The sequence below is a fragment of the Equus caballus genome, chromosome 9 (genome assembly GCF_041296265.1).
Source record: "Equus caballus isolate H_3958 breed thoroughbred chromosome 9, TB-T2T, whole genome shotgun sequence".
NCBI classification, from domain to species: Eukaryota; Metazoa; Chordata; class Mammalia; order Perissodactyla; family Equidae; genus Equus; species Equus caballus.
In genome coordinates, this window is record NC_091692.1 from 54,163,716 (window position 1) to 54,187,299 (window position 23,584).

General features: G+C 40.8%; 1 protein-coding gene across 2 annotated transcripts in view; it reads right to left on the reverse strand.

Annotated features, from left to right (window-relative positions):
- Window positions 1-23,584, reverse strand: part of CDH17 (cadherin 17) — a 62,839-nt gene that overhangs the window by 2,504 nt on the left and 36,751 nt on the right. For both annotated transcript variants that reach the window (XM_023648693.2, XM_070222300.1), the window contains exons 11-17: window positions 21,464-21,540; window positions 19,348-19,539; window positions 10,239-10,483; window positions 7,103-7,233; window positions 4,503-4,742; window positions 615-731; window positions 365-478 (exon numbers count right to left, since the gene is read on the reverse strand). In XM_023648693.2, coding sequence (XP_023504461.1) covers window positions 365-478; window positions 615-731; window positions 4,503-4,742; window positions 7,103-7,233; window positions 10,239-10,483; window positions 19,348-19,539; window positions 21,464-21,540 — 1,116 coding nt within the window. The remainder of the gene's footprint in view (window positions 1-364; window positions 479-614; window positions 732-4,502; window positions 4,743-7,102; window positions 7,234-10,238; window positions 10,484-19,347; window positions 19,540-21,463; window positions 21,541-23,584) is intronic.

Here is a 23,584-nt window from a genome sequence, read left to right on the forward strand (position 1 = left end):
ACCCATCACTGTATCCCCCACATCAAACACAGAGCCTAGGGCACAGAAATGCTCTTGCATTTCTTTCTCTTTCATTATAAAAGTTTGGTAAACAGCGCAAAATATAACAATTTGTGCTTTAAAACCTCTCATGTTATATTTCCCAAAATAACCAACAAGGCAATGACAGGTAGAGGGTGGTCCTAAGGCAGTGTCTCCCAACCAGGAAAGTTTGATATAGTTGACAGGTGATCCATATTCTTGGGTGTTGTCTAGGTTGCCATCTGAGCAGCCACCAGACTAGCCCATGAAGACAGACCTTGAGGTGAGCTCATATTTCTGAGGCCCAGGACAGAAACCCTTGGATCTGAGAAATCATACTCACCAATGACCAAAATGGTAGTCAGGAGTACACCAACTGCCATGCCCACAGTGGGTATCCCAGCCTGCTGACCTGCTGGCCGGAAACACCTTCCTTCCACACACGTGCAGAAAGTAACTGAAAAGCAGAACAGTATTTGGTGGGACAAATTTTCAAGCGAACAGTTGCAGAATCCCAAATCAAAGACAAGAATTCCCTCAAACTACCCATGGTGACAGACATTACCCTAAGTTTCCTGCAGCAAAATACACACCTGGTAAAGAGACAGCCCCTTCCAAGGGTGGCCGACCACCATCATTGATGAGGATTGGGATGTTGTAAATTTCCTCCTCAAAGTCCGTGTGCTTGGTGGAGAGTCTGGCATGCGTTCCTGTCAGAATAGGGAAAAAAATGAATGACATGAAAACACAACTTCAGACCCCTGGGTCAGCAACAATAAGGCTCATCTTTGTGGACTGGGAAATGGCTCGATGTAAGTATGGGTCAAACTACCAAAATATCACCACTCCACATGCGCCTACCATAATGTCAAAAAGGCTAAAGTGTCCTTTAAGTTCTCAATCCATGATTTCTCTGTAGAAATGAATACTAAATCCAGTCAGTTATCATCATTCCCTGTAGTTATATTCTATCAAGTTGCCGCACACACTGAATTAGAAAGAGAAAAAATACTTGAAGAAATAATTGGTAATTTTTTTTCCAAATTTGATGAAAACTAAATCCTCAGATCCAAGAAGGTCAGCAAATCTCAGGAAAAAGAAAAAGAAACAAAACTATGGCACATAATAATCAAATTACTTAAAACTAGTGATCAAGAGAAAATTTTAAAAGCATCCACAGAAAAAAGGACACATTACATTCAAGGGAACAAAGAGACAAAGCAATCCAGAACACAGTGGAGAAATATCCTCAAAGGACTGAAAGAAAAGTCTCAATACATTTAAAAGTATTCCAGTCAAATTTCTCTGGGTGACTATGGAATTAAGTTCAAAATCAGTAATCAGAAAGATGCAGGAAATTCTCAAACATTTGGAAATGAAATAACATGCTTCTAAATAACCCATGAGCCACAGAAGAAATATAAAGAGAAATTAGAAAATATTTTGAACTAAATGAATATGAAAACACAATACATCATCCTGTGTGGAAGGCAGCTAAAGTGACACAAAGATAAATTTATAACACCAAACACCTATATTAACAAAGAAAAAAGTTCTCAAGAATTGCCTCAGCTTCTGCAGTAATAAAAATAGAACAAGAACAACAAATTAAATACAACATAAGAAGAAGAAAACAAATAATAAAGATCTGAGCAATGAAATACACAACAGAAAAAAAGAGAAAAATCAATGAAACCAAAAGCTGGTTTTTTGAGAATATGAATAAAATTAACAACCTCTAGCCAGATTAATCAGCAAAAAAAGAGACATAATTTTCCAACATCAGAATAAGGTGATATCACTACATGGTCGGCAGATATGAAGAGAATAATAAAATAATATCATGAATAACTTTGTGCCAATAAATTAGACAAATCAAATGAAATCAACAGATTACTTGAAAGATACAAAATAACAAGGTCAACCAAGAAGAGTGTAATTTGCATAGCCCTATATCTGTTAAAGAAATTTAATTTGTAGTTAAAACTTCCTACAAAGAAAACTCCGGACACAGATGGCTTCACTGGTGAATTCTGTTAAATTTTAATGAAGAAATAAAAAACAATTTTACACAAACTCTTCCAGATAATTGAAAAAGTAGAACATTTCCTATCTTGTTCTATGAGGCCAGCATTACTCTAATACCAAAACCAGACAAAAACCCTACAATAAAAGAAAAATACCACCAATATCCTTCATGAATATAGATGGAAAAATCCTTAAAATTTTAGCAAATCATATGCAACAATATATAAAAATGCTAATATCTCACTACCAAGTAGGCTTTATCCCAGGAACAGAAGACTGGTTTTAGGTCCAAAAGTTGATCAATAACCAATTAACATACCAAAAAAAATCGACCATTTAGGCATCTCAGTAGATACAGAAAAAGCACTTGAAAATTCTAGTATCCATTCTTAAAAAAAAAAACCAACTCTCAGAAAGTTAGGAACAAAAGATAAAGTCCTTAATCTGCTAAAGGCATCTATATAAAAACTAAAACTACCATCACATTTAATGGTGAAAGACTGAATGCTTTCTCCCTAGGATCAAGAACAAGCCAAGTGCTTTCTTCTCTTACTGCTTTCATTCACCATTGTCCTGAAGGCTTTAGCCAGAGATAAAGCAAGATAAAGAAATAAAAGGCATCCAGATTGGAAAGGAAATAAAACTCTTATTATTCACAGACAATATGATTGTCTATGTAGAAAATCTATGGAATCTCAGGAAAAAAGAGAGAGGGAACCAATAAGCGAGGTCAACAATGTTACAGGATATAAGAGCAAGACATAAAAATTAATTATATTCCCCTATCCTGGAATTACTTAAAAATTAAAAATTTTTAAATAGCACCAAAAATATGAAATGCTTAGGGGAAATTTTGCAAGAATTATACCCTGAAAATTAAAACACACAGCTCAGAGAAATTAAGGAAGACCTAAATGAATGGAGACGTATATCGTGTTCATGAATTTGTTCCATCCCCCAATTTCAGCTATAGAGTCACACGATCCCAATCATAATCTCCAGAGACGTTTTTGGTAGAAATGTACAAGCTAAATTCTAAAATGTATATTGAAATGCAAAAGACCTAGAATAGACAAAATAACCTCGAAAAAGAACAAAGTTGGAAAACTTATACTACCTGACTTCAAGTCTTATCATAGAACTACAGTAGCCAAAACAGTATAGCTTTGGTGTAAAACATACACAAACAGATCAAGAACACAGAAAAGAAAGTCCAGAAATAGGTCCATATACATGTGGTCACTTGATTTTTGACAAAGCTGCCAAGACAATTCAATGTGAAAAGGATATTTTCAACAAATAGAGTTAGAACAATTAGACAGATACATTAAAAGCAATGAACCTTGACCTTTACCATGCACCATATACAAAAATTAACTTGAAATGGACTGAGTTAAACATAAAAGCTAAAACTATAAAACTTTTGGGAAAAAAATAGACAATTTTAGTGACCTTGGGTTTGGCAAAAATTTCTTAAACATCATCCCCTAAAAAGTCACACAAATTATACAAGAAAAAAGATCAATAAGTCAGACATCATCAAAAACTTTAAATTTGCCCTTCAAAAGACACTGTTACAAAATGAAAATGCAAGCCACAGCCTGGGAGAAGATATTTGTAAACATACACCTGACAAAGAACTTGTATCTAGACTATGTAAAGAATGCTATGACTCAACGAGAGAAGCCACACAGCCAAATAGCCAAATTTTTTAAATGGGCACAATATTTGACCAGACACTTCACTAATGAACATAAATGGATGGCAAAAAAAGCACATGAAAAGATGCCCAACACCATTAGTCATTAGGGAAATACAATTTAAAACCATAATGAAATACTATCACATTCCCACTAGAATAGCTAAAATTAAAAAGACCAAGCATAGCAACTATTGAGGAGAATGTTGAGCAACTAGAACTCTCTTATACTGGTGGGAATGTAAAATGGTACAAACTATTGAGAAACAATTTGACGTTTTCTTAAAAACTCAACCATACAGCTACCACATGACTCAGCCATTCCACTTCTGGGTATTTAACTAAGAAAATGAAAGCATCTGCTCCTACAAAATACTTGTTCACAAATTTTCATAGCAGCTTTATTTGTAATATCAAAAGTTGGAAGCAACCTAAATGACAATCAATAAGTGAATGAATAACACATTGTGAATATCGCTCTACAATGAAAAGGAATGAAGTACAGTCAGCCCTTAGTGTCTGCAGGGGATTGGTTCCAGAGCCCCCGGGGACACCAAAACCTGTGGATGCTCAAGTCCCTTCTATAAAATGATTCCCCTCTGGAGAGCTTCCCTGAGCAAGTTTCCAAAGCGTGAACTTCCTTCCTGGAGCATGGAAGAAAGCTCTGTGTTGAGTGCTGTGCGCATACCAAGGCAAACAAAAACCAACTTCGTCACCCATTGGTGTTTTTCTCAATGTACTTTTGACAACTCACCGTTGATTTTGGAAACTTCCCAGTCATTTTGTAAGCTTTCACTGCCAAGGGAAAATGTAAACTGTGGACCTCGAAATGACTGCTGATCATCATCAGTAGCCTCAAAAATGAGACTTCCAGGGGCTTTGAGGGGATAGCAGAAGAATAAGCCTGTGTATTCCTTGACCAGCCGCGGAGGGTTGTCATTCACATCCGTAAGGGTCAGGTGGAAATTCGCTGTGGAGCTCAAGGAGGATCCACCTAAAGAGTGAGTGGTTGAAACATGGTATCAACTCTCTCATTTTCCTCTTAATAAAAAGGGGTATTTCCTTTTCTTTCAAAAATGAAGCAATTACAGTTGAAACAATTGGTAGTAGAAAGGAAGGTAATAGAAAGGCAGTAGAGGTAGTGGAAAGAAAACAGGTTTTTAGAATCAGACCTGGTTTCACTCTGGTTAAAAAGTCTTAATGATAATAACAATAACTAAGATTTACATACTAATAGTTTATATACATTACTTCAAAACAGCTCTGCTGTACATTTACAGATGAGAAGACTGAGGCTCAGAGAAGTTGTGTGACTTGCCCAAGGTTGCACAGCAGTAGAGAGGCTTCCAACCCAGCCAGTCTTACTGAAGAGCCCACACCCTCAACTGCTGCTCAGCACTGAGTTGGACGTGTTCTTTAAGTTTTCTAAGCCTCATTTCTTGAGCTGTAAAACATGTGGCTTTGTGAGGATCCCACAGTAGTGTTGTCAGAAAATAGTACAGGGGTGCACAAACATTATTCACTACAGTGTAGGAGTGAAAAATTTGGACTCTGGAGCCTGCTGGTTGGTAGCTGTGTGATGATTGGCAAGATACTTAACTTACCAGTGCCTTGGTTTCCTCAGCCATAAACTGTGGTCAATAATAGTAGCTACCCCATAGTGTCACATGAGGAGTAAGTTATTACACTGAGTGCTTAAAACAGGGCTGTCAGCACCACGTCAACACTGACTGTTCTCATTCTCCCTGACATCAACCGCAGGTCCTGCTTCCACAGGTTCTCACTCTGACCTGCCCGGACTCCAGTAAACTCATTTTCTTCTCACTTTCTTCTATTCCCCTGACTACACTTAACCCAAGGAGGAAAAGCCACTGTGCTCTTGAAGTCATTTCATGTATCTGCGTCATTTCAGGGCCAACAACTGCAAATGGAGCCAGGCTTTGGACACTGGTTTTGATCCGTGAAGTTTCTAAAACGTGAGAGGCCTTGAGGACACAACCAAAGTGAAGCGTTGATCCCCACGGTATGTCGCAGGAGAGTGCACAGCACAAAGCTCAGGCAGAAACTTTCTGCTGATTCCTCAGGAGCTTTCAAATCAACAGTTAAATGGATACAATATGATAGCAGAGTGTGCTTAACTAACAGCAAGCAAGGCAGACAGAGCTGGACCCTGACCGGCGCCAGCACGGCCCGGCCCTCAAGCAACCATTCCACATTGAGCACACATTTCTGCGTTTCTACCCCCGTTGGTTTAACTTGACTGCAGTACTTTTGTTTTTCTTCATCTTTTCACATGCAGGGACCATTTTTATGATTCCTATCTACTGGAATGTTCCCCATTCCAACTTCCAACCCTGGGCCTCACATTTTGAAAGTTTATTTTTGGTCTAAAATGAGATTTATTTAGTCGTAATTTGTTCAATTCTCTCTTTTGCTAATCCAGGCAGATATACTTACCATCGAATTAGAGGCTCTGATCAGTATAAGATCTACAGAATTTCTACTCTAAGTTGGAAAATTCCATTTACACAAAGAAACTGACTGTTTTAATTGCCAGCTTTATCACTGGTAAGCATACTATTCCTGTGAGTTTATTTTTATTTTTATTTTTTTAATTCCCTGGAATTCCACATTCAGAACCAGTGGGCAATATATAGCACCATAACCGAATTAAATGGGATGCAAAGATTATATAAGGACGACTCAAACCTCCTTGGCTTATCTATATAATAAGTCTTTCCTTTCAAAAGTTCACACTATTTCATCAAAACACAGATACCCAGGGCCACCCAAACCTGCTGACTCAGAAACTCCGGGAGTGAACTCCCAGTATCTATATTGAACAAGCTTCCTGGTGATCTGGCACATACCAAAGTTAACAGCATTGCATGAAACATTTTCTGTCTCAAAAAGGATATGACCTGAGTCACTGGAATTTAAGGCTGAAAAAGCAAGTAATGGTCTAGGCCAACAGGGCAGTGGTCTGCCCTTGCTCCCAGGAGAAACCCACAACCACTCTAGAGGAACAGGGGTAGTTCAGCAGGGACACAGGAAACTTCCTAGAAGCTGGAGCCCCTGCAGGAAACCACAGAGTGAGCAGCACCCCTGAAGCCGAGCCAGCATCCAGGTACAACCCTGCCTGCAAGAGCCCTGCTCAGGGTCGCAGGTGGTTCTCATCTTGAACAAGTCCAGGAAGACATGAGCATTTTCATGCACTTTGGTATCCTTCTCGTCCTTCCACTGTGAGATATTCTCACAATTTGACCCAGTAGAGTTCCCCATCTACCTCACCTTCTCTCCAATTTCCATTCATGTATCCTCTAATAATTTGTTACTTTTTTTCTTTTTGCTCACCTACTTCAGTTGCCAACACTTGTACCCGATACAGACTTGCAGCTTCCCTGTCCAGCCGAGCCGCACTAAAGATCTCACCAGTGACGTGGTTAATTTTCAGCCAACCTCTCGTGTCGCCTCTCAGTGAATAACTTCATAAAGTGAAAGAGCAAAAGAAAGCCCACATCACTGTGTGTGAAAATGTGAGGATAGATTATGCATCAGTATGCTACCATAACAGCACTATCCCTTGCGTATTATTTACAACATATTTAAAGAATCATTATCTAATATTATTAGTGCTTTATTTGTATACCATCTATCTTCAAAAGGAAGATTTACTCATCCTTACAAAGTGGTAGTTGTACTTGTTTTATTAGAAAAGGTATAGTCACAAACTCTAGCGGAAAAAAATTTAAACTTTTCTGACAATCAAAGAATTCCAGTTAAATGGGTGGATACTCAGGCTGCTGGTGGCACAGTGAATTCCCTCATTCAACAAACATCCATTGAGTGCTTAGCAAATATCAGGCAGTGGACCAAGAGAGGAGATTACAAAAAGGGGCTCTTAGGCCAGTGGAGGAGATAGATGCAGAAATAAAGAATTCTAATAAAGTGAGGTAAATACAATGGAAGGGGCCCTATGGAATCCCAGAGGAGTTCGTGGGAATCACAGAAGTCTTTCTGAAGGAGTAGATGTTAATTTAACTAAGGCAAGAAAAAGGAGGATGCTTCAAGTAGAAGGGATTGCATGAGCTAACACAAAGAAGCCAAGGAATAGCTTGGTGGGTGTGGGGGAGTCAGACATTCCAGCAGTGTTGGGATAAAAATGGGAAGCAGTGGATTGCAAAAGATGAAGCCAGGGAGACTAGAAAGAGCCAGATCCTGGGAAGCAATGGGCAGCCTTGGAATGGTGTTAAGCAGGAAGGTGACCTAGTCATATTTATGTTTTCAATGGAACTCATTGGTAGCTGTGTGAAAGATGAATTTGAGAGAGAAAAGACTGGAACCACAGGAAAATCAACTAGCACAACCCTTTGAGAAGCAGCACATCATACTCATAAGGATGTCCAAATCTTTAGACCAAAGAATCCCACTTCCGGAAATTTTCCCCAAGTAAAAAACAGTTTAATAGAAGTTAAAAAAGAATTATATGCATATATATAAATTCGAAAAATTTTCTACAGTAAAAAAATACTGGAAACAACCTCCACGTCCAAGAATAAAAGGGTGATTGAAAAGTTATGATGTGTTAGTTCATCAAATTAATTTGTTTCCCAATGTTAATATATTCTATATGCTAAGCACTGTGTTAGGCTGTGTGTAAAGGTGATGAGCAAGAAATCCTATGTCCTCAGGATTTCATCCTGAGGGAGATGGGAACCCTTTGGAGGGTTTGCAGAAGAGTCACATGACCTAATTTACTTTTTCAAAGAACCACTCTGATTGCAGCGCATAGACTCAGGATAGGGTGGAGGAGTGGCAGGGGCAAGGATAGAGCCAGAAAAGAGACGATGGTGACCTGAACTGTGGTGGAAGTGGTGGGAAGCAATTAGATTCTGGATATATTTCATTGAAAAGAATCTCTAATATTTGTTGGTGGATTGGATTAGGATTCCTTGGGTGCTGATGGATTCTAAGTTTGTGGAGCTGAGAGAAAGAGAAGAATTAACTTGCTCAGGCCAAAAACTTTGGAGTCATCCTTAAATTCTTAACTGGCTCATTACTAGCATCTGAACTATTGATTATTCCTCATTCTTGAAAGACTTCATTTGTCTTCCAGGCCTGTCTCTTAAAGGGCACTCTCCTTCTCAGTCTTCTTCCTCATCTTTCTGATCTCAACTTAATAGCATATAGACTATATCTTTCTTTGATCCATTGAGACATTTTCTTAAATGACTTTGTTATCTCCACTCATAAACTGAAATTTTTATTCACTTGTCTTTAATGATTTTTAGCATTCTCATGAAGGAAGCAGACGGATTTGTTAAACAATAAATGGTTGTAAAATGGTAAACCTTTTGTGCCCCATCATAATCTGTGGCTCTGATGTATAGAGTACTACCTACACTAAGCCATACAGTATGACCCGCACTGTTTGCTCCTCTGTTATGTGTGTCTTTGTGAATCTAGAGAAGGGGGTGGAGCGTAAACAGTGGGTAGGACCTTTACTCCTTGACAGACAATCAGAAAAAGGTCTTAGAAGTGATTCCAAGTGCCTAAATGACAGCTTACAGAGAGGCAAGACTCCACCCAAATGTTTAGAGAAACTTAAGGAATTGTCATTCATAACCACATGTATTGGTTTAAGTCATGCTGAAATATTTGTCATGCCCTAGACAGCAGAACTAATGTTATACAATAGAAGCAAAAGGGTTCAAGTCCTATCTATGTGCTTATTAACTACATGATCTTAAAATGGCTATAGATATTGATACAGATATGGATACATACACATACATATATATCTTGGGCAAATTAGCATTGTACATTTTTAAGGCAAATCTGTGTGCCTTAAAAATGCATACTGAAAAATTAATTGCTAGGGTGGTAAGATTTACACGTTTTGTTTAACCGCCTCAGCCTGAGCACTAGCCTTTCCAGGGTGAGCTCTGGAATGAATCTTGTTGCCCCAGACCTCCTCTCTGGAGAGCCAAGGAACCTATGCACTCTCCATCCAGAAGATTCCCTTAACCCTGTCAGGTGGCTGAGTCTGTCCAGTTGGGATTTGCTCCATTCTTTTGGTCTAGAACTCCAGTACACCTTAGGGGCTGGGCTAGAACTCTTCCCCAAACCCTGGCCCCCATGACTGGTTCAGACACAGGGCCCAGCTTTGGGCAGCCCAGTCTCTGGATTCCCATTTCTTGAACTCACCGGCTGTTAGCTGGGACCTGTGGCGCATGGGCTGGGATGGAACCTGACATGCTTCACACTTGCCTGAGCCTAGATTTTCATTGATGACCCCAAGGGAACTGATGCCTGCTGGAACTAAGGTTAAGGTGAACACATGCACTGGGATATGGCTTCAGATTGCTGGCTGCTCCCTTAGAGGAGAAGCTGGAGTCAGGCCAGCTTCTCTGCCCCTCCCAGCCTTTCCTCCTCCCCACTGGTCTTGGTCACAGCACAGCCAAGCTTGCCAAGCACTGCTCTCCTCTACCTTATGTCCAGACCTTCCGGATCCTTGGCAGTCACATTGCCCACTTTAGTGCCTATAGCCACATCTTCACTGACTTTTGCTTGGAATACTTGTTGGGAAAATTGGGGTGCTTCATTCACATCTGTCACAATAAGTGTGAATTTGGCAGAAGAGCTAGAGTTGCATTTTACACCAGGAACCAAAGGCTCAGGATTTTCCGCGTGGAACACAATGTTGTGAACAGCTGCTGTTTCAAAATCAAGAGGCTGTATAGGGAAAAAAGAAGGAAAATTAATTTTGGATGATGAGCTCTCTTAAAAGATTCATTCTCTACACTCCTTTAAAAACTCTCTTACAGACAGCAGCTCTGAATTGAAGTCAGCAAAAACTTACTTCTCAGAATAATAATAGAGCCATGAAACAGTCTTTCCTGCAGGACTTATCAGACCTTATAATATGCTAATATGCATTGTGACTTTCCTAGAAGAGGAAATCAAGGCAGTACTCCTCAAGTTTATTTAACCCTGAGATACTTCATTCATAACAGAAACTTACTGATTCTCTCAAGAGAGTTCGCAGAAGACATCTTGGAAAATGTTATATAGCAATTTCCACATTGTATGGAGATGACTTCCCAGGCATCTCAGGAGCCGAACCTCAAAAAAAAGGACTTTAAACTCATGGAGGGTGGGAGAGGTTCGTAGAGATGATTGAAAGAGAGATATCACCTCTTGTTCTAGGCTATGTGGACAAGACCAGGAATGAATAACAAAGAAACCAATTTTGCTTTAGTGGAAGATTTAACAATTAGGGCTACCTAAGACAGAAAGAACTGCTTCAAAAAACAGTTAAGTTCCCATCTCTGGAAGCTTCCAAGAGTAGGCTTAAATAACATGTGAGAGGTTAGCATAGAAAGGACTTAAATATCATCATTTAAGCAATTAGTTGTATGTGACTTTTAAGTTCCCTCTCAAGGCATAGATGAAACTGGCTCAACACAAGGTTGACATAAAGGAAGCCATATTGTACAAAAGAGACCATGTCGTGACTTTGAATGACTTCTGACTAACAACCCAGCTGGATTTGCACCCTCTAGGAGATCCACCCATTCTGTAGATTTTATGACCCCTGCTAGTGCATATCCCAGCTGCGATAAGATGATAACTTCATTATTTTGAGTTCCTTAGGAATGTGATGACCCCTGCCGCCCCAAACAGAGAGTCTGTGCTGATAGCCATCATCAGTGGAAACTGAAAGATCTGGTGTGGTGACTCCCAGTCTGTAACACCAGAGGGTCGACATTCCTAACCTCCTCCCTATAACCCACTGGCCTATATAACTGCTTCAAGATTCTGTGCCCCCTTAAGATAGTTCTTTTGGACATTAGTCAGCCATCTTCCCTCTTGCTAGCAAGCTGTAATAAAATGCCCTTTCTCTGCCGCCATCTTGCCTCTTGATGATTGGCTTTGTTTCACAGAGCTGATCGTGCTTTTGTGCAGTAACATAGAGTCCATGATTCTACAGGGAAAAATTTTCTAAACATAGAGACCTGCTGAAGAGTGGAACAGCCCTAAAGTCAGGCTTCTTGACTGGGATTAAAAGGCTTCCAGAGATCTGTGAATACCTAGAAACCAAAATCTGAATATTATATATATGTGCACGTGTGAATTTTTTTCTAGGAAGAAAATGTATAGCTTTTGTCAGAGTCTCAATGGTACCCAGGACCTCAAAAAGTTGAAGGAACCAAAGCAAAACCCACAAGATACCTTATGGATTATGGAAACTGCACTATTTTATTCACTCTTCCAGGTCTGGAGGACACAGGACCTGATGGTGAGCTGTCAGTCCTTTCACTTTAGTTTATATCAGTTTCTCATTGGTTACACAGAAAAGCTAATATCTGTTGTGAAGAGACAACCTCAAGGAGGGTTTGACGTATGGTTGTACTAGCTCATCCTGCCCTTCTCTAACATCTGAAAAAATGCCCTCCCTTGTCAACAATTGGCTCAGTGCTGTCCTTTCCATATTTTCTTCCCTGATCACCACTCTCTATTCCCAAATGGACGAGCTGCATATCCTCTATAATCTCATTGTACCTGACCCAGGATGCTAACTCTTTGGTTATTTATTTTAGATATTTATTTTAGATCTTTACTGACCATAACATCTCTGAGAGGAAAAATTGTGTTATATTCACTTTTGCTTCTCATCTCTTCCTTGACACACAGAACTTATAGTGTATCAGTCAGGAAATATAAAGATGAGAAAGCCTTGGTCCTTCTTGAGTCCTTGAGGGCTCCAGTGGCAAAGAGGTTCCAAAGAAAATCTCCACTCTCTAGAAACTCCTCTCCTCCATGCATACACAACATCATAACCCATTTTTTAATTCTACAGAGAGTACAACAGAAAGATTGCTCATATGGAAGAGAAAGAATTACATGTGAAGACTCAAGATCATTTGAGATAGAAAATAAGAAGAAACTGACAGGATACAATATACAGGATATAAAATTTTATAAGCCAGCTAAGAAGTAAAAAGAGAGGTTGTCCACAGAGATAAGTACCCACTGTCTGCAGGACATGGCCCCAGTGATCGAGATGATCTCTTGATCACTACTATGTAGTCTGATAGTGCTCCTCACCTGGGGCAGGATGGGGCGGGTGCAAGCTGGAGCTCCTGACTCCAGGGACCCACTCCTCATCTCAGGAGATGAAGGTGAGGGCGTCAACTGAGACAGGCTGGTAGATGGAGCAGAAAGACAGCAGCCCCCAGAGCAAGTCTGCAAGGTGGACAAAGGCCTCAGTCTCTGTTCCTTGCTGGTCTAACCAAGCCCAGGCTCAGGCAGGTAGCACAGCCGTCTGTGTGCTCAGGCAGAGGAGGCACATCCCATCCTCACCACCAAACAGGTCCTAAGTCCCCTCCTTTGCTTTCCCATCTCTTTATGTGGCCCCCAGAGGTGAGGGGTAAAGAAATGAGATGGTATGTCTGCAAATGAGAAACAGCCTGTGTTACCAGAACAGAACCTATGAATCTAGGAGGAGAGATGGCAGAGAAGACTGTGTATGTCAAGCTAAGGAGCTGGAACTTTATCCTTGAGGAGCAGAAAGAGGTGTTAAGCACAAGACTGACAAGGTAGGATTTGTGTTGTAGAAAGGTAACTCTGGGAGCAGCCACATGTGGGATGGAGCTGAGTTGATCCAGATCCGGACAGGCAGACCAGTTAGGAGAGGATGTCAGTGCTTCTTAAACATTACTAAATGGAAGAACAATGAGAAAAGGAGCAGTCTGCTTAACCTTGACATCAGAAAAACACTGAACCAAATCCAGAAAAAAATAGAAATAAAAGATACTAAATTAGCAAATGATAATCAGTGGAGCTTAATCAAAGCCAAGCCTTGTTAAATCATTTGTATCACCTTTCATAACAGGGGGATGTGCCTGCAAAGCCACGTCAAGAGACCCATCCTGGCCTCTTGGGCTGGCCTCAGTTCCAGTCTAGGGAGACGCCTTCATCAAGACAGCTGAGAAAATATGTTCATGCCACAGTTCCTCTTCTGCACACAACTGCTTAAAGGGTCAAACCCAGTGATTTAGATTGAACCTGGAGGCAGAGATAAAAGTGCTGAGGGAGAGGGGTTGTTATTTAACATTTTCACCAAGGATCAGGGATGAGCAAAAAGTGTGTGCATTCATCTTCCAGATGACACTTGGGCTGGTTAAAAATAGGTCATGTACCAAGAATTTGAAAGGACCAGTCATAATGGAGAAGCGATAAAATTTGCATTTTTAGAAAATTAAAGCTAAAACAAAACTCTGATCCTCAAGAAAGGGGGTCCCAAGAGAGTTATTGATGAATCAGGCAGGGCTCAAAAGAATAACCTTCCCGCTCCTGACACTCGCTTGGCCCCAAGATTATCATGATCTACAACACGACAGGCCAGAGCTTTGGGTGGCAGTAAATATTGCGTAGGACAGTATTTCTAAAACTTGTTTAATCCTAAGCAGGACTTGGGGCATGTGAAATAATAGAAAATATATATATTGGTCTCTGCCCCTGGTTCCTGACACAGTGCTCCTGAAACCTTGTAATTTCCTGGGAGATAAGACTGTCTTTTGTTCTTTTGTTTGTTTGTTTTTTAAGATCTATAGTAACGTTAATTATAGTATATTGTTTTATTATAGCATATTCTTATAGTTGTTCTATTTTATTGTTGGTTATGGTGTGCCTTTAGTTCTAATGAGGCAACTCTGGGTGATCTACTGGATTGCTTCAGGATGGGGACTGGTCACCAGAAAGACCAAAGCATGATAAGAAGTTTGGAACTTTCAGTGCCTCCCTCCACCCCCTCAACTCTGTCTTCCCCACTCCTCCCTAGGAAGGGGAGAGAAGCTGGAGATTGAGTTAATGATCAACCTTGCCTGTGTGATGAAGCCTCCGTAAAAATCCCACAAGAACAGAGTTGGGAAAGCTTCTGGGTTGGTGAACACATCCATGTGCTAGGAGAGTAGGGCACCCCAGTTCCATGGGGACAGAAGCTCCTGAACTCAGGACCCTTCCGGACCTCACCCCATGTATCTCTTCATCTGGCTGTTCTCCTGTATCCTTCATCCTATCCTTATATAATAAACTAGCAAATGTAAGTGTTTCTCTGAGTTCTGTGAGCTGTCTAGCAAGTGATCTGAGGAAGGAATCATGGGAACCTCCAATTTATAGCCAGTCGGTCAGAAGCACAGGTGACAACCTGGACTTGCCATTGGCATCTGAAGTTTGGGGGGCAGTCTTGTGGGACTGAGTCCTTAACCTGTGGGATCTGATGCTGTGTTCAGGTAGATAGTGTCAGAATTGAGCTAAATTGTAGGACATCAGGCTGGTGTTGGAGAATTGCTTTATGTGTGGACAACCACATCTCTGGTGTCAGAAGTGAAGTGTGGTAGGAGTATGAGAGCAAAGCCGAAAAATAGGAGTGTTCCTCCCCTTCACAGGGCACTTGTTAAAATTACTGGCTTCTCCCCTGGAGAGACAGAGTCAGCAGTCCCCCGTATGCACCATTTGACTCTTGGATTAGGCAAGTTTGACTCTCTTGGCAAGAGATGAAAGCACATCTGCCCACAGGCAGAATCCTGGCTTCCGCCCTAGCTCTAAATAATCAGAATTAAGATAATGCCAGACATTTATTAAGTTTACTATCTGCTGGGTGCTACGTTAAGAGCTATATATGTATTCTCGCGTTTAATCCTCCAATATCCTTATAATGAACGTGCTATCATTTTACCCATTTTTACAGATCAGGAAACTGAAGCATGAGAGGTCAAGGTCACGGAGCTAGTAAGTAACAGCAACAGAAATCATTTTCTGAGAGGAGCCAGAAGCCTGGGGTCACATTCCCAGCTCTGCCGTCAGTGGAGGACCTGAGCAAATCTTGCTGTTGGCCTGAATCTCATGTGTACAGTGGGGCTTCTTTCCTCTCCCTTAGAGTCAGGGTAAGAAGCAAAGGAGAGTGTACGTGGCAGTGCTTCAGAAAGTGAAACAGACTACCGTGAGTTGTAGAGGATGGGCTCCTCGGTGAATTTTACCTGCAATTAGCACATTTTGTGATTCAGACAAACAGTTGCTGACAGAATGGTAATTAAGAAACAATTTCTGGATGTGATACGAAAAGCACAGGCAACAAAATCAAAAATACACCAGCAGGACTACCTCAAACTAAAAAGCTTCTGCACAGCAAAGGAAATAATCAGCAGTGTAAAAAGGCAACCTACAGAATGGGAGAAAATATTTTCAAACCATCTATCTAGTAAGGGGTTTATATGCAAAATATATTAAAAATTCCTACAATTCAATAGCAAAAAAAACCCCAAATAATCTGATTTTAAAATGGGCAAAGGGTTTGAATAGACATTTCTCCAAAGAAGACATACAGCTAGCCAACAGGCATATTAAAAGATGCTCAACATCACTAATCACCAGGAAAATGCAAATCAAAACCATACCTGTTAGGGTAGCTATTATAAATTTTTTTTAAAAAAGGAAAATAACAAGTGTTGGTGAGGACAGGGAGAAATTGGAACTCTTGTGCTCTGTTGATGGGAATGTAAGATGGTGCAACTGGAAAACAGCATGGAGGTTCTTCAAAAAGTAAAACTAGAACTACCATATGATCCAGCAATCTCACTGCTGGGTATCCATCCAAAAGAATTGAAAACAGAATATTTTCATTCCCATGTTCATTGCAGCATTATTGACAACAGCCAAGAGGTGGACACAACTAAAATGTCCATTGAGAGATATATGGATAAAGAAAATGTGGTATATACATACAATGGAAAATAATGCAGCCTTTAAAAAAAAGGAATGAAATCCTGTCATATGCTACGGCATGGAAGAACCTTGAGGATATTATGCAAAGTGAAATATGCCAGTCACAGAGGACAAATGTTGTATGATTCCACTTACACAAGCACCTAGAGTAGTAAAAGGTAGAAACGAAAAATAGAACGGTGGTTGCCAGGGGCTGGAGGGAGGCGGCACTGAGGAGTTGTTGTTCAAAGGGTATAAAGTTTCACTCGTGCAAGATAAAAACATTCTAGAGATCAGCTGTACAGCAATGTGCATACGGTTAACGGTGCTGCACTGCACACTATAAATTTAAGAGGGTAGGTTTCATGTTATGCGTTTTTTACCATAGCTTTTTTAAAAATTTAGTTTAAAGACTTAAAATGATTAACACAATCTGAAGCAATCATTGTCCCCTGATGGCTTAATGGGTAAGCAATTAGAAGTAAGACTAAGCCATACACAGAAAATCACATTATAGAGTCTAATTTACTTACAATACTAATAAGAGTAGAAACACATATATCTGTCATTGTAAATAAATACATTCGAGGGCAGTTGGCTAACATGTGCTGTATCTTAATCAAGAATCTACACCTCAGGTTGGTTGTTGCTTAGCATTTGAGAGATCCTAATCGGAGATCCACACTCCAGAGGCAGTTGCTAAAGGCCTTGAGCTAGCGCTATCTCAAGCAGCACTAGGTTTGTTAATTAGCAAAGAGATCTTACAAAGAGATTTTGTGACATTAGTGGTATTTAAGACATGCAGTTTGATTAAAATATATCTCTCAGTCATCACATGGACAAGAGTGTAAGCATCTGGCTAGTCCAGCAGCTTATACTCTTCCAAGTTCCAGAACTCCAGTTCCATTCTGTTTAGGATCACCTTTCCATGGACTGTCAGATGAATCTTTTCACTAGAGTACTGTTATCACAGTGCCTGAGGGAGAGACAGCTGGGAATTCACAGACCTAAAGCACAAGTTAGATGAGCATTTATTGTACCTAGTCGTTAATAACTGAATATGGGACAGAATTCAATTATTTATTCAGTCAATCAATATTTATCAAACCTCTACTATGTGCCAGGCAATATTCTCGACACTTGGAATGCAACCACAAACAAAATAAGGATGTGAAAAAGCTTTTGGTCAGAGGCCTGCTCTGTTGCAACCTATCTCCTCCTGTCAACATTGTGTGGCGGATACTTACAACTCTCACCTACCTCTAGTTATCAGGGTTACCAACATCTCCATAAAGGTGCCCATTAGCCACAAATTGTCAAATTAACTTAAGTTGGTTCACAATAAGCCACCACAAAAAAGTGTTGACATGTGAGAATCATTCATACTGAGATGGACAGGTGTCTCTCTTCCCTTAGATCCCTAGAGATTCTGGTCCTGGGGAAGGATGGGAGATGCCTGCCCCCACCTCCTGCAAAAGGATCAAGGATGCTGCCTGGACCATCCACTGGGAACTCTGAAAACTGCCCTTTCCTTCATCGTTTCCTTCTGGGGTTCTTTCTCTCCGTGTAGACAGTTACAAACAGGAGGAAGTTGTAAGGGCACCTTTTCCAAATGTCAGATCACACAGCATGCTGATAGTTTAAGTTGGTCCACACACAAACCTCGGTGCTAAAACCAGGTGAGGACATTTGTCAGAGGTGGAGTATATGGTAATAATGGGATCGGAATTCCCACACTCTGCCCCAGGGCTTGCTTCAGCACCAGCACTTTTCTTCCTGTCCTTCTATCCATTTTCTGCGAAGTTATTCTATTTTATCTTCATTTTTAGCCTCTACTTCAGCTTCCCTTTATTCAGGTTCAAAGCTCTCCTCCACAACCTTCTTTTGCAGCCTCCAGCACACTGTACTGCAAACCTTCAGCATTCAATCACACTTGCAGAGTCTCTATTGCTGTAAGTCTGACCTTTTAATTTTAAATATATTGGATGCTAAATATATTGAGTGCTGCTTCTTATTGAGGCATCTGGTAAACCATTTACAAGCTCTAAAGCATGGATGAGACAGCCACATAGAAAAGGGTCAAGATTTAGGTGGACACAGTAGGGGATGAGAGTAGATTGATGGAGGGATGGGAAGATCCTGTACAAAGAAACGGGTACTACAGTAATGGAGACTTTGGCTCCAGACTACCCAGTCCTTACAGAGGGAGAGACAAAGCAAGGGCCAGTGGGCTTAGCAATACCATAAAAGATGAAAGTAAGAGGTGGGAAGGGAGGAAGGGATGAAAGGATAAACTTGTCTATTAAACCTTGAAAAGAGATCTACCAAGATACCAGTCATTATTAAAGATAAGTCTGTGGCTGGCGTATTAGAATAAAGGGTCTATAGCCTAAAGCTCGTACCACTCAACCAGTCCACCAACCCCATATTCACAAAGGGAGAAGTAAAGCCCTGAGTACCACCTTCCCCTATTTATCAAATAAAAATATAGAACACCTAAATTTGAATTTCAGATAAACAACAAACAATTTTTTAGTTTGAGTATATCCCAAATATTGCATGGGACATACTTATACAAAAAATTGTTTATCTTGTATTTTATATGGCAACCCTACCTCCCTCCCCAAAAGTTACTTGGTCAGTTAGTTACAGACCCAGAACTAGAAACCTGGCTTTTTATCTTTCAGGACAGGAATGACTGAGAGTGCCCAGGAGTCCATCGCCATGCCTGAGAGGTCACTACTAACACATCACGTCTGCCTATAGGTCCTCATGTGGTCATAAGTAAATCAAGCTATGAGAAAGACAAATTCCGTAAAGGGACGATTTACCTTTTTAACCATGACATATCCAGCATTAGTTTGGGGATCTGTGTCAATCCCCAGTCGTCCCTCACTGTCTCCCTCTGTAATACGATACAGGATTTTAGAACTGCCAGTAAATGGCTCATCAGCATCTGTGGCCTGGATGGTTAAGATGATGGACCCAACAGCTATGTCTTCAGCGAGAGTTAGGTTTCCATACTAAGAAGGAAACAGGAAAAGGAAACAATGAGAATGTCCATTGTCATAAGCATAATTGTCAAAGGGCAAACTGGTCTCTTTGGTTTCAGAATGGACACAAATCGCGGTTTGCATCAATACTTACCAAGCATGTTTATCTTATTGACGAATATGCTGCAGTTGATTTTGACATCAGTCATTCTCATAGACTGATATCCATTGTACAAAGAAACACAACTTCTCAGAGAGCTACTGGTAGGATTCTAAAACAGATTCCCCCTCCCACACGCAATATGTTTAATAACTATAATTATTATTATAGTAGTAATGATATAAATAAACAGCTACTATGTATTGAGTACCTACAATGTGGCAGGTACTTTATATACATTATTTTAATTAATTCTTAAACCAAGGAATGGTAGTTAACTATCTGAACTTTGGAGGCAAACAGCCTGTGTCTGAATCCTAGGCTTGCCACTTATTAGCCAGGAGACTTGAAGTTATATACTTGATTTCTTTAAGTCTCACTTTTTCATCATCTGTCTAGTGGAGATAATAATAATAGAACCTTCTTCATGTCTGCTGTGGGAATTAAGAAAAAGAATGCATATAAAGCCCCTGAATACCTAGAGATAGTAAGTGCTCAGAAAAGACAAGCAACAAGACACCCTACTGAGTAGCTATATTATCGTCTCCACTTGACAGAGGACAAAGGATTGGAGAGGCAAAACTCACCCAAGACCACACAGTTAGTAAGTCTCAGAATTGGGATTCAAAGTCCTGCTTGTCCAACTCCAAAGCCAGTGCTCTTCATCACTGGCCTAGACCGTCTCCTACTCCTCCACTCAAAATCCCCCAGATCATGTCTCTTAGTATCATGATCTTAAAGATGGTAACAGGCAGGGTCCAGGAGAGGGCCACACCAATGAAAAAAGCAGACTCGCTCTCTCTAGAGCTTAGACTTGCTTTTCCAAGTCTGAGACTCCCAAAGTGGAGTCCTCGTCCTTAATCTAGAACCACTGTCTAGATATAACCCAAGGAAATCGCTACACAAGCAAAGCATCACGAGGCTGAGAAGAAACAGGCTCTTTATCTCACACTTGCTTAGCCTCAGTGCCTGTTACACAAGTCACTTCAGTCACACCTCTTACTGCCCCAAACCCTCATAAATGAATTCCCTTTCTTTGTCACAGCCTGTCAATATTTTGATTTAATATCATCACAGGGCTCTGGGCTGCCTCATAACTGACTTCAAACATAACACGACAATCTAGTCAAATGGACTTCTCTCTGCTCCAGAATAACTAGAGACATCCTTTTAAGGGAAGCAGTGATAAAAACCACCCCCAAGTCTAAAGCCCACACCAACAGTAAGTAAACATTTTTCTTGATATTCTCAATTGATCTTTTTTCTCCTGCTCTTTCTGCTGAATTCTCCTAATTCTTGCAAATGTCTTGAGCGTGTTTTTCTTTGGCGTAAGCCAAAGGTTAGTTTTTTTCTTTTCCTTTTCTCTTACCCAATTACTGCAAAATGAGTTTAAATTACCAATATTCCAAATTTTAATTTTTGACTAAAAATGCTTGTTTGAGACCTAGCAGTAATCTTTTTATTGTCCTACTACACACAACATATATAATGATGAACTACAAGTAGCCATTCAACTTCTCCAATTTGACAAAGATTGCGGTTGTAGCTTTTAAGCGGCCCTGGGAATAAATGTCACTGGCAGAAGTTTATAAACAGATGTTCCCAGATACTGTAACAGTGGATGTTATTGTTCCCTGAAGATTTCCACTGAAGACGACGTCTGGGTTTGTTACCAGTGCACTGACTGAGACATTAAGTCTGGCATTCTTCCTAACTACCATTTGTGTCTTTATTTCAGGAGTAGAAGTCAAGTGATATGAACAAACTAGAGGCAAAACAGTGACATCTACTCACATCTGATTTTTCAAAGATGGGGATCTGGTCATTGATATCAACAACGTTGATTTGCACATGACAGAGAGTCTTGAAATCTGAAAATCAAAGTCATATCACAAAAATTTTTACTGAAAATCATGCATTAAAATCGGCAATCTGCAAGAAAAAAAATTGGCAAGTGAAGTAACAGCCATGGTCACAATTTCCCTATTGATATGCAATTTATATGGCAAGGGGACTCTCTGCCCCCACCTGCACCCACAAGCAGGACACAAAGTGGAGGCTGAAAAAGGCCCTGAGAGAAGCTGCCCTGGGCTTCCTGCTGCCCTCCACCTACCCCGTCTGAGGTAAGGCTTGTCCCTGAGCAAGATAGTTCCTTTTCTGGAAAGCAGCCTCTCTTTTCTGACTAGTGAAACTTAGGGAGAGACATCAAAGCCCAGGGTAAAGCTATCCTTCCAGAAAGCCTTCCTTGAGCATCCCGAACAGCTGTCTTTCCTTCTCCGAACACTTCCAGCACTTACCGTTCTACATCTCCTCTGCCCTCTATGGTGGGAAGGTGCAGGGGCACCTGCGCCCTCGCTTCCAAGTGAGGGAGGACGTGGTACAATTAGCCCCCTTCAAAGGACCTGGCTGCCCAGCCTACATGGGAAGAGGTAGCTCATGGAACCCTAGGGAAATGGCACAGGTTGATGGGTGGGTTTGACTGTTCAGAGACCTTGTCAGAGACAGCATGTTCCACCCAGGTCCAAGATAAGCATGGAGTGTGGGTGGGGCAGGGTGTCTGGAGAGATACCCTGAATGAGAAACAAAATGGCAGGTTCTTTGTTGCGGTTGCCATTATTCTAACCATGGCTTATTGTATTGTATAATGGTTAAGATTGTGGGCTCTAGAATCCCATTGTTCCAATTTTGGCTCTGTCTCTTAGCAGATGTGTGAGAGCTTGGTGCATCACTCAAGGTCTCTGTGTCTCAGTCAGTTTATCTACAAAATGTAGATAACATCAGGACCAGATTCTCATCATGATACAAGTTGTTAGTTATCTCTGCATACCAGGCACCGTATTAAGTGCTTTACCTGCAATACTCATTCTATCTTCATGACATAGGTACTATTATCATTCTCATTTCGTTCACAAATGAGGAAGCCAAGGGATAGAAAAGTTAGGTAACCTGACCAAAGTCACACAACCACTAGTGGTTGAGCCAGAATTCAAGTCCATGTGCTCCTTTGCCCTCTCTGTCCACTCTCCACCCTTCACCCTGCTTTGTGTCCCAGGAGGCTGACTTCATGAACTGCATCAGTAGGCCCTGGCCCTGTGGGTATCAACTGGGTTCTACCAGTGGGAGGAAGGGCAGGAGGAAAGAGGTCAGGGCATAGTCCCCCATGGCCAGCAGCCTCTTCTATAGCCACAGGCATAGGTCTTGCTCCCTTCCTTCACCCCTTCACATCGTAGGGTAGGAAAGGCTGCCTACTGCGTTTCATATCTTCTGTTGGTTTCTCCTAACCCTGCACACAACCTGTATAAATAATCCCTTCTTAACTCTTTTTGGTTATCCCTTAGAGGGTGCCATCTGTTGCCTGCTGGAACCCTGACAAATAGAATCAGGCAGTCTAACTCCAGAGCTTGTGCTCAATGTACTGGACACAAGGCAAGGCATATCATCTAATAATAATCAAATTATAAATTAAGTGGATGTTAATTAAAGCTGGTGCCAGTCCCCAGAACATTGTAGGCAACAAAAATGGCTGAAGATTGGAGGGTCCTGGGGCCTGAACTCACTGGCTTCCTGTTCTGCACAAACCTCAATTGGGACAGCGATGGGCCTCCTGGCTAACAGGCCCTCCCTGATTTATGTAAAACTATATTAGTTATAGCCTTGTCTCTAATTTTCTGTAGTGTACAATTGAATGTTTAATTCCATCAACACATATACATACATATATTTATGGATAAATATATTTTATAATCGGGTCCATATTTTCTATACAGGTACACATGCACATAGACAATTTGTAGTCTGATTTTCACTTTATGCTCTTACAGATTCAAACTACTTCAGGTCCCTGTGCATTTGCACATGGGATTTCTTCTCCTCCATAAGCCCTTCACTATTTTGTAATTTGTCCTATTCATCCTT